The sequence below is a fragment of the Heteronotia binoei genome, chromosome 2, assembly GCF_032191835.1.
Source record: "Heteronotia binoei isolate CCM8104 ecotype False Entrance Well chromosome 2, APGP_CSIRO_Hbin_v1, whole genome shotgun sequence".
In the NCBI taxonomy this organism is placed as follows: Eukaryota; Metazoa; Chordata; class Lepidosauria; order Squamata; family Gekkonidae; genus Heteronotia; species Heteronotia binoei.
In genome coordinates, this window is record NC_083224.1 from 182,653,988 (window position 1) to 182,671,216 (window position 17,229).

The following is a 17,229-nucleotide window of genomic DNA, read 5'->3' on the forward strand; positions in this document are numbered from 1 at the left end:
GAGTCTCCAGAATTCTAAGATGTATGCACATTTGAAAAAACAGGAAACTGCTGCAGTGAACTTACTGAATGTAGGTGACTGACGCGCCCAGCACTGTTACCTACAGGTGGGAAGGATCTTTAGAATAGTGCTTGCTTTGCTCTCATTACATGCCTCATTAGGTACCCCGTCAAAGACACACCCTTGTATTGTTTCCATTGCTTCCTAATAAAGACAGCTGTGCACCCCCTTCTTTTGCTAGGCTGCAATCTCAGGCCACCTGATTTCAAAGGGTGAAGTATGCGTTCTCTCGCTTTGACTGCCCTGGCGTGGGCTTTTTAGTTTGTAAAGGAGAGGTGACAGCAATTACGGTGCACACAATTAACCAGTTTCAAATCTCCACCCTGGCGTGTAATTGTTGCTGTCAAATGCAATTAGTGTCTGACCAAGTTTGTTTCCTGGAGAGAGCCAGGGTGTGTCATCAGAGTAGAAAGGGAACTGACGAGAATCCAAAAGTTGCCTGTATATATTTTGTGTTTCTTTCTGTAAATGTGTGGCAAGGTATCTTTCTGTTTCTGATTAACATCTGGATTAATCTAAGGAATCCCTACCTGCTTGTGGGAAGGAGCTTCCTTGTCTTCTATCATAACCCTAGATACCTAGCTTTTGGACAATGGACCCAGGTCTTTTTTTCAGTTTTGTGACTCATTCCATGGCAGAGTTCTATACACATTGACCGTTTTCAGATATTACCATTGTGCAGTAGCTTTTGAGTGCATTTTATAAATAAAAATATTTGCTCTGTCAGTCTGTGGAATCAGCTTGAAGCACCCTGACCGTTCTGTAATCCTGTGGAATCATAGATGCTCAAACAGTGTCTTCAGGCTGAATACAAGTTTTATTCAATTTTAGATGAAACAGTTATTTTTGGGAATGAGAATTGTAGTGTAGACATTTGTGGCATTTCACATTGAGGGGATTGGATAAACATATGGAGCAGAGATCCATCAGTGCCTATTAGCCACACAGTATAGATGCAACTCTCTGTCTGGGACAAGTGATGCTCTGTATTCTTGGTGCTTGTGGGGGGGGGGCACAGTGGGAGGGCTTCTAGTGGCCTGGTCCCACTGATGGCACCTGGGTTTTTTGGCCACTGTGTGGCACAGATGTTGGACTGGATGGGCCATTGGCCTGATTCAGCATGGCTTCTCTTATGTACATTTGTTGCATGGAAGTGCTTTAATGGCAGCATTTGTAACCATCCACATACTGTTTTTAATCACCCTTTTCTGCTACATGGATATCAGCTTCTTGTGTGTTATAGACAGGGCCAGATCGGGGGGGGGGGGGGGCAGAGGGGGCATTTGTCCTGGGCGCTGCCAGGGGGGTGCCGAATTGGGCACCCTCCCAGAGCAGGCAGGAGGGGGGAGAAAGATTGGCAGCTTTTGCTGCCTCTTCTTTGCGGAGAGGTAACAAAAGCAGCCCCATGGCTCTGCCCCCATTTAAAGACCTCGCTGGCTGGCGAGTTCTTTAAATGGGAGGGGGAGTCAGATCGCCTGCCTTTGCTGTCTCTCTGCAAGGCAGGGAGGCAGCAAAGGCAGCCATTTGGCTCCCCCCAATTTTTGAGTGGGTGCACCATTTTTTGATTTTGCCCCTTCTCAAAAAATACGTAAATCTGGCCCTGGTTACAGAACACCTACAGAACTTTCAGTCAGCAATAAAAAAAAAATGTTTTGCTTCTTCCTCAGATCACGCTTTACTAGGAATCTAGATTACTTTCCCTTCCTGATTAAATTCTCTTCTAAAGTTAATTTTGTGTTTTTGTTCTCACAGGACCTTACAGCTCTTCTCAAGTTTCTTTTGGGCACCTGAGAAAGCTGACAAAAATGTACTCAAAGGGGCAGATATCTTTTCATTTATTTTATTTTATCTTGTTTTGCATGTAACACCTGAACAGATGAGGTCTTTTACTCAGTTTTATGCAGTGCCTCTTAGAACTGGTCTGCTAAATGCTACATATAACTGCTTTTATCTTCAAAATGAAGTTTGCATGTACATGTGTGTCCTTGGATTATGATCTTTGCTCCTGTTCTGATAAAACTTTAAATTTTTATTTATTTTTAATTCTAGCTCTATCAAGATAGCCACTGGTAGACAATCAGAAAGAAGCAGTTTTAATCTTTATAGTTTTATATATGCTATTCAGGTTCATCCTATTTTTTTTCAGCAATATTAATGAGTTATCACACGCACTATGAGTTGAGTGTTTACTCTTTCAACTCAATCTTGTTTTTGTCAGTATCCCACACTGTCATGTAATGTAGCCTGTCCGGAGGCACTATGAGTCTTCTCTCGGAGAGCCAGTTTGGTGTAGTGGTTAAGTGTGCGGACTCTTATCTGGGAGAACCGGGTTTGATTCCCCACTCCTCCACTTACACCTGCCAGCATGGCCTTGGGTCAGCCATAGCTCTGACAGAGGTTGTCCTTGAAAGGGCAGCTGCTGTGAGAGCCCTCTCAGCCCCACCCACCTCACAGGGTGTCTGTTGTGGGGGAAGAAGGTAAAGGAGATTGTGAGCCGCTCTGAGACTCTTCGGAGTGGAGGGCGGGATATAAATCCAAATATCTTCTTCTTCTTCTCTCTCAGTTTGGTGTAGTGTTTTAGTGTGTGGACTCTTATCTGGGAGAACCGGGTTTGATCCCCCATTCCTCCACATGCAGCTGCTGGATGACCTTGGTCAGCCACTGTTCTTGCAGAACTGTTCTCTCAAGAGCTGTTCTCTGAGAGCTCTTTCAGTCCCACCTACTTCACGGGGTGTTTGTTGTAGGTGGAGGAAGGGAAGGAGATTGTAAGCTGCTCCGAGTTAAGGGTGGGGTATAAATTCTCCTCCTCCTTTCCTCCTCCTCCTTTGCGATAATCCACGTGCATGCACACCCACCCACCTTAATACCTTTTATAGCTTTGGGTGTATCTCTACCAAATCAGTGTAACATTTTATGAATCTAATGAAATGGGCTCTAGCTCCTGAAAGCTCATGTCACAATAAATCGGTTAGCCTTTAAGGCTGGGTTTGCCAGATCCCAGGCACCAGGTTGCCATGGTACCTAGAAATTTCGCTGTGATGCCTGATGACTTTTTAGCAGAATTTTACTGTAATGTCTCTCAATGAGAAATACAAAGTGTATTATTTCATATCAGGAATGTGTTTTGTTGTATGGCATAAAAATAGATGTGTGCAAACATCTTGTCATTGCTTATATATGTTGACTGTACACATATTCAGTGGTGGTGGATGAATTCATTCCATAACCATTCAGTGGTGGTGGATGAATTCATTCCATAACCAGTTGCTTTCTGTTCTCGTGCCAGTATTCAATTAAAAGGAGCTTTGGCGCAGAGTGTTAAGCTGCAGTACTACAGTTCAAGCTCTGCTAACGATCTGAGTTCGATCCCAGCGGAAGCTGGGTTCAGGTAGCTGGCTCAAGTTTGACTCAGCCTTCCATCCTTCCGAGGTCGGTAAAATGAGTACCCAGCTTGCTGGGGGTAAAGCATAGATGACTGGGGAAGGCAATGGCAAATCATCCTGTAAAATCCTGCCAAGAAAACATCCTGATGTGACGCCACCCCATGGGTCAGTAATGACGTGGTGCTTGCACAGGGGACTACCTTTAGCTTTTAAAGTACTAAATGAATTATCAGAAATAGGGGAGAAATTAAGCTGGGGTTAGGGGGTAGATTTTTGTTATAGCAATGACAGCACTATCTCTAGATTTATTTTTATTTGACACTTTTTTTGTCATAGCTTTAATAAAGGAACAAGAAACTGTGAAGAGATTAGAATTAGAAAATACAGTAATTAATATACAAAACTCTAAAGACTGAGAAATGACTTTGGCTCCTAAATGTTGGGGTGACTCCTGCAGCCTAAGAAAATGTGTCATGGCCTGCTTTAATAGGGGTTCTTCCTTGTTTGGGGTGCTGCATGTTAACGTGCTGCATCTCTGTTTACATTAAAGCAGTGGTTTTTCATATTTGATTTTCCAAATGAGGAATACTTGGGTTCCCCAGAACCAACAGGAACTCATTTGCATATTAGAGCACACCCTCTGACATCACCATTTTCTCACAGGGCTTTTTCGTATAAAAAGCCCAGCAGGAACTCATTTGCATATTAGGCCACACCCCCTGATGCAAAGCCAGCTGGAACTGTGCGTTCCTGCTAAAAAAAAAAAAAAAAAGCCCTGCCCAGAACATGCGTTGAGAAACAGTTGTGCTAAAGCATCAGAAAGCAGACTTCAAGCTGAAAGATCAGAGAACCTTGCGAGGGAAGCTATTTCAGTGCTGTTATAATGAATCTTTCCTTCCTTTATGCAATGCTTTGTATGATAGAGCCATCCTTTTCAGATATTTCATTTTTCAATCACAATTCAATTTTAATATTGTTAGAGCGCATAACTGTGTTTGAGTTGCTGTCTCTTTTTAAAGGTAAGATGGAGCTAAAAATCGTCATGGAGGCATTGGACAGGGTATTTAATGTGTCTGTCATTATATGTTAACCTCTGATGTGGGACATGTGGCACCTCTTTTATGCTTGACAACAATTTAAAAGTATATATCTTGACATCGTGTATAAAAGAATAAGGAGGGGTAGAGGCAAAAGTGAATTAATGATGTTAGCAAATATGACTCCCTGTATTTCCATTCCATTTGGAATACAGCTTTCAGACTTGTAGTCCTCCGGAGCACCATTGCCAGTGACAGCTAGTCAGGATCTGATTGTACTCTGAATCCAGCTATTCTTTTATTGAAAAATACACTGCATTGAGCCAGAAATGGAAACCCTTGGCTGTTCTTGTTTTGAGTGAACCTCTGTTTCTGCTGCCCAGTTTTCTGATCAATTTTATCAGCATAATTGCTTCCAAAGGGTGCAGGAGTGGAGGGGAATTTCTCAAATCTGTGGCGTCTGCATGAGAGTTGACAATTATAGTCTAGCCATGAATGCATCTCTTTTCAAGAAGGTGGAGAAGCAAGAATTGTCCTGACAGTAACATCGCTACATAATGAATAGGGTTACGGGCTCCCAGGACCCTATAGAGCAGGGGTGGCCAAATTTCCTTAATATAAAAGCCGCATAGAATAAATGTCAGATGTTTGAGAGCCACAAGACATGAATGTCAGATGTTGGAAGGAAGAAAGGAAAGTAGATGGGGAATGAGGAGAGGTAAAAAGAAAGCACCTTTAAATGTTGACTTGGCTTGGAGCTGTTAGTTAAAGAGAGAAATGCCTTCTCCAAAGTAACTGACAGGGCGGTGGGGGCTTTGAGAGCCACTAAATGTGGCTCCCGAGCTGCAGTTTGGCCACCCCTGCTATAGAGCATGTTGTAAGTTTAGTAATTATTACCAGGGGGGAGATTTTCAGCATGTGTTGAGAGGCAAGTAAGGGATTAACTTTCTTTTCAAGGAAAGGGGCTCTAACTGTTCAATTTGAAGAACGCTTTCCTGGGAGTAAGTCCCATTGATGATCAGAGTTTAGTAGAATTCTGAGTAGAGTGGAGGCTGGTGTAGATAGAACAAGACTGGAATGATATGGGCCTGATAGACCCGCACACCCAACTATTCTTGCCACAGCATTCTGTATTAGTTGTAGTTTCCAGACATTATTCAAGGGCAGCCCCATCTGTAGAGCTCATTGCAGTAGCCTAATCTCGACGTTATTAGGACATGCACCACAGTGGCAAGATCAGGGTTTTTTTTTAAACAAGGGCAAGCCCCAGTTGCTACATCTGGGAGTAGTAATTAATTTTCTGTGGGATTTGTTGCTTGTTAAAATTTAGAAGGAAACGATAATGCTAGATGTAACTGGATATGTCTCAGGTGGTGGGGTTCAACAAATCCCTGGTGTACCAGGTTGCCATAACACCTAGAAATTTCACTGTGGCACTTGTATTTTCAGCAAATATTTTATTGTATGCATCCTAGCAGTTGTCAGTGGACATACAAAGTTTAATTTGCATCAGAATGTTTTGCATAACATAAAAATAAATGCATGAAATTCTTATCATTTCTTGCTTATACGTAAACTCAGCTTTAATCCATTCAGCGGTGACAGATGAATTCATTTCTTTACTAGTTGCTTTTTTGTAGTGGCTCTCCAATATTCCATTTCTAAGTTTTAAAAAATTAACTCCAAATCAAAGAAAGCAATGCATATGGTCTTATAGAATCATGAAAGTTTATATTCCCATGCTCTAGAAAGAAAATACAGTTTTAGACTAATTGATTAATCAATTAGTCTAAAATCACTCTTTGGCTCTACAACTAGGGATGGGCACAAACTGGCTCACGAATATACATTCATGATGAATATTGGCTGATTTGTGCTTTGCAAACTGAATTGCTGCCATGAACTTCCATGAATTTTAAAGCAGTTTTAAGCAGTTCACGAAGAACAGAAAGCAGGAGCTTGGAGACATTTAAACCCCTGATCTCTACTGCCCACCACTTTTCACAGGGATACTCCTGCTTTCTGCTCCATGTTAAAGTGGCTGGGAGCAGAACTCGTGGGCACTCCATGAAATTGCTGAGCAGTTGGGTTGGAACAGATAAAAGGAAGTACTTCTTCACCCAGAGACTGCCAAAGTACTTCACCTCACTGCCACAGGAGGTGGTGGGAGCTACAAGCATAGAGGGCTTCAAGAGGGGATTGGATAAACATGAGGCCAACCAGTGACTATCAGCCACAAGGTATAGATGCAATTCTCTATCTGGGACAAGTAATTATCTGTATTTTTGGTGCTTGGGGGGGGGGGGGGGGCAACAGTGGGAGGGCTTCTAGTGTCTTGGCCCCACTGATGAAACCTCCTGATGGCATCTGGTTTTTTTTGGCCACTGGGGGTGACACAGAGTGTTGGACTGGATGGGCCATTGGTCTGATCCATCATGGCTTCTCTTATGTTCTTATGTTAAGAAAGCAGGGGTTAGATGGCTTGGAGTCATGTAACCCCTGCTTTCTATTGCCTTTTGGCAAGGAACAGAAAGCAGACGCTTAAATGGCTCTGAGCCATTTAATCTCCCTGCTTTCTGTTTCCTACCACTTTTGGTGAGAAATAGAAAGCAGGGGTCAAAAGCTGCTACTGATTGGTTGGTTCACACACCAAAACAAACCACAAAAATTCCATTTGTGTCCATCCCTACCCACAACACTTCATATGCAGTGGTATCTCTAGTCTTTAGTAGAGTATCATTAATGGACATCTAAGAAGTATGTATTAAATTTGCTGTGAGGATTTTACAGTGCCAACAATCACATTCCCCTACCCAGCTGCCTTTAAAAAAATAAGCATTTGGGCTGATGATGAATTCTAGAGAACTCAAAACTTTTCACACATGCCCTTGTGTTGTTTTGATTGGTCTTGATAAAATTGATATGTGGCTTTTTGTTTCCAGTTGTTGCTGCTGTGCAGAATTGCTGAATAATAGCTTAATGAATACAGCTGCTTGATTCTCTTGAGTATCTGTCTGTCTATTTTCATTTCACCATCCAAGGAGCAGGAGCTAAGAACAGCATATCTCATTGTTCTCCATTTTATCCACAGAACAATTCTGTGAGGTAGGTTAGTCTGAGGGTATGAGGCATAAGGGTATAACATTATCCTATGAGCTTTATGGCAGTTTTGAACCTGAATCTCCCAGATTCCAGTTTGACATTGTAGCTATTCTACCACACTGCTTGCATTTGCCCACGATATCATACTGGGCATCTATTATAAAACAATTATGATGTTTCCTTCCCATTTCAGGAAGTTGGTTTTTAATAGGACCATTCAACACATCAAGAAAATAGCGAGCAATCTTCTAGGCCCTTCAGAACACTTTACCGAGCTGGATGTTTAGTGCAAAACAAGAACACACCAAATGGGGCAGAGGAAGAAAAGATGTACCAAAGCATTATGGAGTTTATAGTATATTAATAGGCATTCTAAAATACTTTGCAAACTACAGTTAGTTCAGTTAGCAGTTCAGTTAACTGTTTAGCCCAATTTGTTCATTCAGCTTTTACAGACGATATATCAGTTTATTGCATTCCAGTGTTTTCTGTTTGTATTCGGTCTTTCCTTATACCTGTTTTGTGGTTATTTTTAAAAATGTATGCATTTGCAGTTCCTGTGGATTCTTGGATCTAGTTTACCTTTTAAAAGTTCATCTCATCTTTCCTTTTTCCAGCTTAATTATTTGCAGTTCCGTCCCAATTGTTTTTTCGCCTCTTCTTCACAGATCAATTTCATTTATCAGTTCTTGTTCCCAGCGTGGGGAGGTTAAGCACAATTTTTCACTTTAAAGCCAGTTGGCTTCCTTTGTAGCTTCCCCTCCCCCTCCCCCACTGGCCAGCCTACATTTCTTTCTATTTCCCTGGCACCCTCTCTACCTGGGAAACCATGTCCCTGGTATGTGCTGCCAGCTTCTAGGCCAAGCCCAGTTGTGTGGCAGGGAACTCAAATGTATTTGGGAGCACCTCATTTCCTCCCTATATCCTCTTCTGTTCACTATTTTCTCTTTCTCTCCTCCTGGCAACTCCCATATCCTTTTCTTGCATCTTTCTCCCCTTCCCACCCACTCAAGCTTTTATCTGCCATCCATCTTCAACTGTATTTAGTACTGATATACTTAATTTATAGGCTGCTGTTATCTACCATGGGGCCCCCAAAGTAGAGTATATCATTCTCTCCTCCATTTTATTCTTACAACGGTCCAGTGAAGTAAGTTAAGCTAAGAATGTGTAACTAGCCTAAGGTTACCCCGTCATCTTTCATGGCAGAATAGGGATTTGAATCTGGGTCTCTTAGATCCTTGTCTAAATGCCTGACCACTACTTATGCTGGCCTTTGTGGGGTGGTAATTGTTGAATAGTAGCAAGCAGCTGGTCCTCAGTGAGTCGTGTTGCATCCAGTTCTTTAGTGGCCACTGCCAAGCCTGCTCCCAATGAGTCCTCTCGGAAAGGCTACAACAGCACTGCTGCCAATTTTTTTTAAATTTCGGAGTGTTCCGTAAACCTGTCTTTTTCAGGCTTTTAGAAAGATTTGTTTTCCTGTTTTGTTACTCCAGTCTCCGGCTTTAAGTTTCCACAGGTTGGGCCACATGGAGAGTTAGATATATTTATAGTGCTGGGTGCAAAATTGGGTTAGTGCTGGGTTTCATGAGGCATGAAAGGCTACAGGGACAGCAAGCAAACAAATAGCCCTTTTCCCTTTGAGAATATAAAAGCCAAGCAGTTAATCAGCTATCTTCCCAGGAGTAATTGGAATACACTGGTCCTTTGTAAGGCAGAGGGTATTAGAAAAATGTGGTAGTCTTTATATAAACTAAGCTGGAGATCAATTTTCACTGATGAACTAGAGGAAAAGAGTCAATAGAAGTTAACATAGGTAATATGACCCAGTGGTTGGATGACAAGCAGCCTATCCCCTGCCATAAACAAAGTCCCATTTCACAATCATACAGTATTTTCCAGAACAGACAAGTGTAGGCAGCCATCTTAGCGCATAAGAGAAATTCCAAAAACAATGCAATACCTTATTACCGCTAAGAAAAAGCATCACACATTGCAAATTCCTGAATCCCCCAGAATATGAGGTTGAATGACTGAAGGAATTTTTCCTAATTACTCACTGTATATGGAGAAAATATTCATTATCTAATTTAGTCTTCTTGAGGAACTTCATTGAATGCTTCTGTTTCTAGCCCATTAATGAAATGATGGTTCTGTCTTAATTGAATGTGGTGATAATGATAGACAATGATCCTAGAGGATTTCTCTCATGCAACAACTGTGTGGTAGTGGAAACCAAATGTGGAAAACCTATTTTTATGCCTGTGCTTCCTCCCCAGGTTGTAGAAAAGAAAGGGAAAGAAGGAAAAGCCAGCTTTGGAGGCCCAGTTGTCAGCTCGCTCTATCAGGAAGAAACCATCAGGTGAATCTCAGTAGTATTTTTATGGCTTCATTTTCATTCAGGACTTCTTTTGGATATCATGCAAACATTGTGTTGCTTTCCAGCAAGATAAAAAAACAATACGAAAGAACTTTCTAGGCTTGTAATTGTTTAAATCAATAGCTGTCTGTATTGCTGCCAGGTACTGATCTTTACTTAGAGTGGGGTGTTTGGGTAAGGTTTTGTATGCTTTTTCTATGTTCTAGTTATTCTTTTTTTTAAAAAAAAACCCCAACAACTTTGTTTAAAGCTTTTTTACCATTATCTTTCTGGAAAGTTCTGGTTTGGTACTGTAATGACTTTTAAAATATGTCTCCATTTTCCATTTATGAACTGTACTCTGCATTAAATCCTTTTACTTCTAAATGTTCAATATCTAAGACACGGTTTCTTGACAAAAGTGCTGTTTGAAGATTATGGATAAAGATGCTGCTATTAAACACTGCTGGTCAAGGAGAACAAAGGCAGCATGTTTTAAAAATTACACAGTAAAAGTAAGGTTACTAATTGAGGTCAGCTTTGGAAATAAAAGATAAAAGGAAATTAAATTGGAAAATCTATGTTGATGCAGTGTGGAAGTTACCGTTCAATGAAGGAAACCAGGAAATTGAAAGTTTAGGGTTTTTACAGAAATGTTGATGTTGCAAACACAAATGGATTGTTTTCCTGTTAGGTAACATCTGTTTTGAAATGATGAAGGCAAAATGTGAATACCCTCATTAGCCAACTCAAGGTTACAATCTTATGTGTAGTTACTAAAAGTCAGGTTCCATTTCGCTTGAATGGACTACTTTTAAGTAAACATGCTTAGAATTGCACTGGGTTAATTTTTTAGTTGGTTTATCAACTGACTTTTAACTAATGTGTCAATTAATTGACTGAAAATATTACTAAAACCTCACTGGCCTTTTTGGAGCTATGGCAGGAATTAGTAATTTTAAAATAAAAAGTGTGGTTTCTTTTTAAATCTCAGAATACTATGCCAGAACCAAAATAATCTAGTGCAGGGGTGGCCAACAGTAGCTCTCCAGATGTTTTTGCCTACAACTCCCATCAGCCCCAGTCAGCATGGCCAAAATTGGGGCTGATGGGAGTTGTAGGCAAAAAACATCTGGAGAGCTACCATTAGCCACCCCTGATCTAGGGGGGAAATCGACAATTGTTCCCAAAGATGCAAACCTTGGCCAGGGTGTGTGACAATGTGGCAGTAATAATATGAGTGAGACAGATTCTTCTGCCTATTTCTATCCACCTGGAAGAGAATGACATCCAGAATTCACTACACAAATATGATAAGCTTAGACGTCATATTTTCTTAACAAGAGAGCTAAATAACAGCACAGTAAGTGATGGGGGGGAAACTCAGAACACTAACTAAGCATCCGTGTTGTTTGAAAGAATAGGACATGGTTGTTAAGGGAAAATTTACTCATCAGTTTAAAGTTCCAAATGGCCTTGCATATATCTCAGATTTGTTATTTACTTGGATACCATTTATATGCTCTGTAGAGTCTCAAGGAGAATCGATGGATAAACCCCTTAAATTTAGATCAATATGCACTTATTGATTTAAATAAATGGAAGTGTGTGAGGAAGGATAATATTAGAAGAGGATAATGTGAGTAGTGAAGGAAAGGGTGTGATCCATAATTCTCCTTAAAAGTTCAAAGAGTTTTATGTTGTGAACGAGGCGGGTTTTGGTACATTTATGATAATTTAATATATTACTACTATTCATTATTTTTACAACTTGTATTTATTTTCCTGGAGTTGTAAGATATAATTTTGGGGGAAAGAAGCAGGGAAATATAGCTGCAGCCAAAGGAATAGATATGTCTATATTCATCCAAGTTTTGCAAGAATAGTTTAGTGCCCAGACTGAGAGTCAGGTTGAAATGGACGGATGAAAAATATAACATGGCTTATACATAATGAAAAAAAATCAGCTTGACATTATGGGAACACAAGAGAGGAACCCACAAGGACTTACAGGGGGTCCTTCACTTTCCTTTGTTCCCCCTCCTCAATTTGTTTCCTCTTTCATTCTCCCTACGGGCAACCATATTTTCTCTGCTTCCTTCTTTCCTTCCCCCACCCACCTCATCTGCTCCCTTAGCCTTCTGCTTTATTATATATTTAATTCATTTATACCCTGCCTCTCTCCCCAAAGTAACTTATGTCACCTTCCTTCCATTTTATCTTCACAACAACCGCATGAGGTAGATTATGCTGAAAGTGAGTGATGACTATCCCAGGGTCACCCATTCATGCAGAGTGGGCATTCAAACCTGGGTCACCCAGATCCTAGGCTAATACTTTTACTACTACTTTGCACTGGTTTTATTCAGTGGCTGTTGTCAAATAGTAATGAGTCACCAAGTCAAGGTGTCTTGTGCAAGTCACGTGGCAGTGAGTCACCTGGTGGTTGCTGCCAGACCTGACCCAATGAGTCCTCCCTCTAGGATGGGCTGGGGGAGAGAAGGGGTAGACTGGGATTTGAACATAGCCTTGGTAAAAGTCCTACCATCCTCCCACTGCCTTTTATTAAAAACCAAGGCTTGAAGGTTGGCAGTATTATTGTGGTTCCCTGGCAGCCCCCACAGTGCCACTAAGACGGCATTTTTTTGAAGCTTGTTATATTTTTTAAGATTTTATTTTCTTCTGCAAAATAAAAAAAAAGAAATGGTTAGTTTCCAAGCTGCTACCTCAGCTTAATCCTGTCACAACAAACCACAGTTTGTCATTACAAATCAGTTTTATCTGTGTCATACAGGAAAGCTTGGAGTCTTGCTGCAGCCACATGTTCCCATAATCCCCCCCCCCCAAAAAAAAACAACCTGGAAGACTTGAAGGCCAGGCAGTAATTAAAACAAACAAAGATGTTTTCTTGAGCAGAGGTGGCTAATAATCCCTTCTTTCAATTTTATTGTGTAGCAGTCTTTCTCTGTATCTATTAATGATCCCTCTACAAACCCACCCATTTTTACTAGAGCGCCTTTAACAAATCATGATATAAACTGCATGTAATTGCATGCACTTCAAACTAGTGGTCTACATCTGATGAATGAAGCAGGCTGAAGTAGAGCCAAACAAATGATAGGCAGCCACTCTAAACACCTTTTGATTAAATTACTGTATCCAGGTCAAACCAGAGATTGGTCTCCTGGAAAAAGTACCTGGCATGTTTGTCACAGATGTGACCCAAGTTAGCATCTGGAACTTGTGTTCGGAAAGAGTTCCTAATACATGCCTTTCAGAGTTTTTACTGTTTGATTGTCTAATGACAACAAAATTACAGAAATCCACAGCTGAATTTCAGCACATCTATTCCTTAGTGATAGTAACACATTCAGATAAGCCAATATCATAGAGCAACATATTATTATATTTTGGTGTTTAAACAAAGTAACAGCCTCACAGCTTGTTAATACTAGCAGAGGCATTGTGGTGTAAGCTATCATGAACTAGAGCCTTGCTTCATCAGATGAATGCAGCATTAACCTCATTTGGCAAACACACACGTACATAGAGGAAAACACTGCAGTCAGAACCAGGTGGGCAGCCGTATTGGACTGAGGCAATAGAACAGAGTTGGGAGTCCAGTAGCATCTTTAAGACCAACAAAGTTTTATTGTGAATGTAAGCTATCGTGTCCATTCAGAAGGCACCTATTCCTGCTGGGGCTATTCTTCCCCAATGGAAAAAGATCATAGCTTGCCAGGGCGATTACAGCCATACCCTCATTTCTCTCTTTAAATCACTTTTCCCAGCCAGCACCTACCTACCTACCTACCTACCTACCTTCCTTCCTTCCTTCCTTCCTTCCTTCCTTCCTTCCTTCCTTCCTTCCTTCCTTCCTTCCTTCCTTCCTTCCTTCCTTCCTTCCTTCCTTCCTTCCTTCCTTCCTTCCTTCCTTCCTTCCTTCCTTCCTTCCTTCCTTCCTTCCTTCCTTCCTTCCTTCCTTCCTTCCTTCCTTCCTTCCCTCCCTCCCTCCCTCCCTCCCTCCCTCCCTCCCTCCCTCCCTCCCTCCCTCCCTCCCTCCTTCCTTCCTTCCTTCCTTCCTTCCTTCCTTCCTTCCTTCCTTCCTTCCTTCCTTCCTTCCTTCCTTCCTTCCTTCCGTCTTGTGACTGACTGTTCAGTTTTACACAGTAAGTTATGTTAATTGCACTTACATTCCGCCTTTCCTCCAAAGAGTGATTTTTGTTTTTGTTGTGTTGCACATACCACCTCCATTTTATCTTCACCCTTTGAGATAAGGTAGGCTGAGAGAGAGCAACTGTCCCAGGGCCACTGAACAAGCTTCATAAGAGAGCACAAATTTGAACCCAAGTTTTGACATGTATGAAATGACAAAGGGAATACAATTTGGATATAAAAACAACCATACTGTTTAAAATTTTGAAGGTGTGGGCAGCATGACCCGGTAGAACTTTTATGTTTTGCAGGTTATTTTTTAAAAAAAGAAAATTTCAGCTTTCCTTTTCTAAATTTCTGTCTTCATAGTTGCCAGTGTGGATAGATTGTAAGTTTAAAAATGCACTCCGAAGCAGATTTACACCCTTCTAAGTCTGTTGAAGTCAGTGGATTTAGAACTGTGTAACTCTTCTTTGGATGGTGCTGCAAATCACTGCCACCCAGGATTAATCTAATAATAACAGTAAACTCTTAATATTTAGTATGGTTGACTTCAGAAAGCAAATATTTTCCTTGTAGTTATTTGGGTGTTTATGTAAGCAACAAGCCTTTAATTCAGCTCGTTTGATAGTTTTACATTTTAAAAAATTGCTTTTTGAAATGATTTTTCTGTAGTTACTAAAAAAATTAAAAATCAAAAAAAGCCAAATCTGATTTTATTTTTATCTACTCTGTGTATTTTTATCTACTCTGGTTGTAACAGTGTGTGAGCCTTGAGGTGTGACAAGCTATCAAGTGACTGGAAATCAAGAGTACATGCTTCAGAATTTTTTCAAGAGACTCCATTTGAAGTTAACAGCTTGCATGTATTTGGATCTGTAGTTTTCCTGTTAAAGGCTGTGATGTATTTTAATCATTAAGTAGTTCTGAAACCATTTTAAATAGCTTTAAAGGTCTATTAATATCACAGCAGGACGGTTTACAGTGAGGACTGAGAGCTGTGTTCTGGTTTCACTCTAGCGATGAATTTGAGAATGAAGTCCCATTGATGCTGTTGGAGGAAGAGTTGGAGGTATCTGGGTGGCATCAGGGGTCCTGACTGATGAAACAAGGAAAATGGGATACCTAGATTATTGACTTTTGGTCAGGAGGCCTTCAAATGAGCTCACCAGTAGGTTCCTACCAAAGGGACAGACCGAAGTAATTGGGAAAAGAAGATGATATTGAATTTATATCCCGCCCTAAACGTTGAATCTCAAGAGTCTCAAAGTGGTCACAATCTCCTTTACCTCCTCCCCCCCCACCACCGCAACAGACTCAGCTTAGAAGGAGCGCTGCTTGCTAGGTATTTTGCAGGTAAAATATTGGTGACCATTTGTACAAATGTGTACAAATTATAGTTGTTCAGTTCAGATTGCTTGGAGTGTGTCATCCCACATCTGACAATGGAAGCCCAGATAGCAGCCACTGCTAAATCTGCCTTTTTTCATCTTAGGCGGGCGAGGCAGTTGGCTCCCTTCCTGGAGCGTGGCGACCTGGCAACAGTGATCCATGCAACGGTCACCTCGAGGTTAGACTACTGTAATGCCCTCTACATGGGGCTGCCCCTGTGCCGAACCCGGAAACTGCAGCTAGTGCAGAACTCGGCAGCCAAGCTGTTAATGGGACTCCCTAGGTGGGAACATATACAGCCTAGGCTGTGGGAACTGCGCTGGCTGCCAATTGTGTACCGAGTTCGTTACAAGGTGCTGGTTATCACCTTTAAAGCCCTATATGGCCAAGGACCTGCCTACCTTAGTGACCGTCTCTCCCCATATGTTCCCCAGAGAGTACTGAGATCTAGCTCACAAAATCTGCTGAAAATCCCTGGGCCAGAGGAGGCCAAACTAAAAGCGATAAGGGAGCGGGCCTTCTCGATAACAGTACCCCAATGGTGGAACCAGCTACCAGAGGAGGTACGGGTCCTACGAGACCTTAGTCAGTTCTGACGGGCTTGCAAAACCGTCCTCTGTCAGCTGGCCTTTTAAGGTGGAACCATTGCATCATCACAATAAAAACTATGTTTATACGCACATCAAGACTGTAGCACCATATTATGTTATATTGTGGTTTTATATTATTAACTTAAATGTTGTTTTATATGTAACTATTTTAATTGCTAATCACTTTGAATTTTATTGTTGTATCATTGTATGATGTACTATGTCTTGTAAGCCGCCCTGAGTCTGCTTTGGCGGGGAGGGCGGGATATAAATTAAAATTTATTATTATCTATGCTTGACCCTTGTTCATCTTGCCTGATAGGTAGCTGGTTTGATCTCTGGAGCGATGCATGCTTCATTGAGGAAGGGGGTTATTAAAACATTCTTGAAAGAGGTAGTGATGAGATCCCTCTTTAAGCTATGCTTGAACTCTCAGGATCTAAACAATCATTGACTAGTGAGCAAATATCCATTTGGTGGACAAGGTGGTCAGTTAGGCATTGGCCATATAATTCCAAACTCTTTTGAAGTGGAATATCTGGATCAGTCTGAATTGGGTATGGAACAAGCAAAAAGGATCTTTGCTAACAAGTAAGGGTAATGTAGCTTTTCTGGTTCTCCTAGACCTCTTGGCAGCTTTTGACATTGATCATGGTGTCCTTCTGGAATGGTTAGCAGAAGTGGATGTCATAGGCACTATTTTGGTAGTTCCAGATCTTCTTCGTGGTCTCTGTGCATCACACTGATGGGAGTAGGCGCCAGCGCCGATCTCGATCGGTAATCTTCAAAAGCTGCGGATTTCCGCGCTGACGTCCCAGTGCGCATGCCCAGAAGCCCCACTGCGCATGCTCACTGGGACGGGAGCGGACATCCCGCCAGTTCTCTTCTAACCGCCGCGCTGATCAGTCGATCTTTTCTGCTATGGTCGGTGAACTTTGTCTTTTTGCTATTCTTGTATTATTGTTAGTTTAGATAGTTGTAGTATAGTATAGTTATAGTATAGTTGTTAGTTTAGCTGTTAGATAGATAGTTGTTAGCTGCAGGAGAGCGGGGTATATTTTCCCGCCCTTCGGGGCCCCCTCTCCCTCCTTTCGTTTTCCCGCTGCTATCTTTCCTCGTATGGAAAGACGGTGGGGTTTTTTTCGCTGCTG

The 17,229-nt window shown here is 41.5% G+C and overlaps 1 protein-coding gene across 2 annotated transcripts in view; it reads left to right on the forward strand.

Moving 5' to 3' along the window:
- Positions 1–17,229, forward strand: part of ACBD6 (acyl-CoA binding domain containing 6) — a 170,439-nt gene that overhangs the window by 47,543 nt on the left and 105,667 nt on the right. For both annotated transcript variants that reach the window (XM_060232606.1, XM_060232608.1), the window contains exon 4: positions 9,862–9,944. In XM_060232606.1, the coding sequence (XP_060088589.1) occupies positions 9,862–9,944 (83 nt within the window). The remainder of the gene's footprint in view (positions 1–9,861; positions 9,945–17,229) is intronic.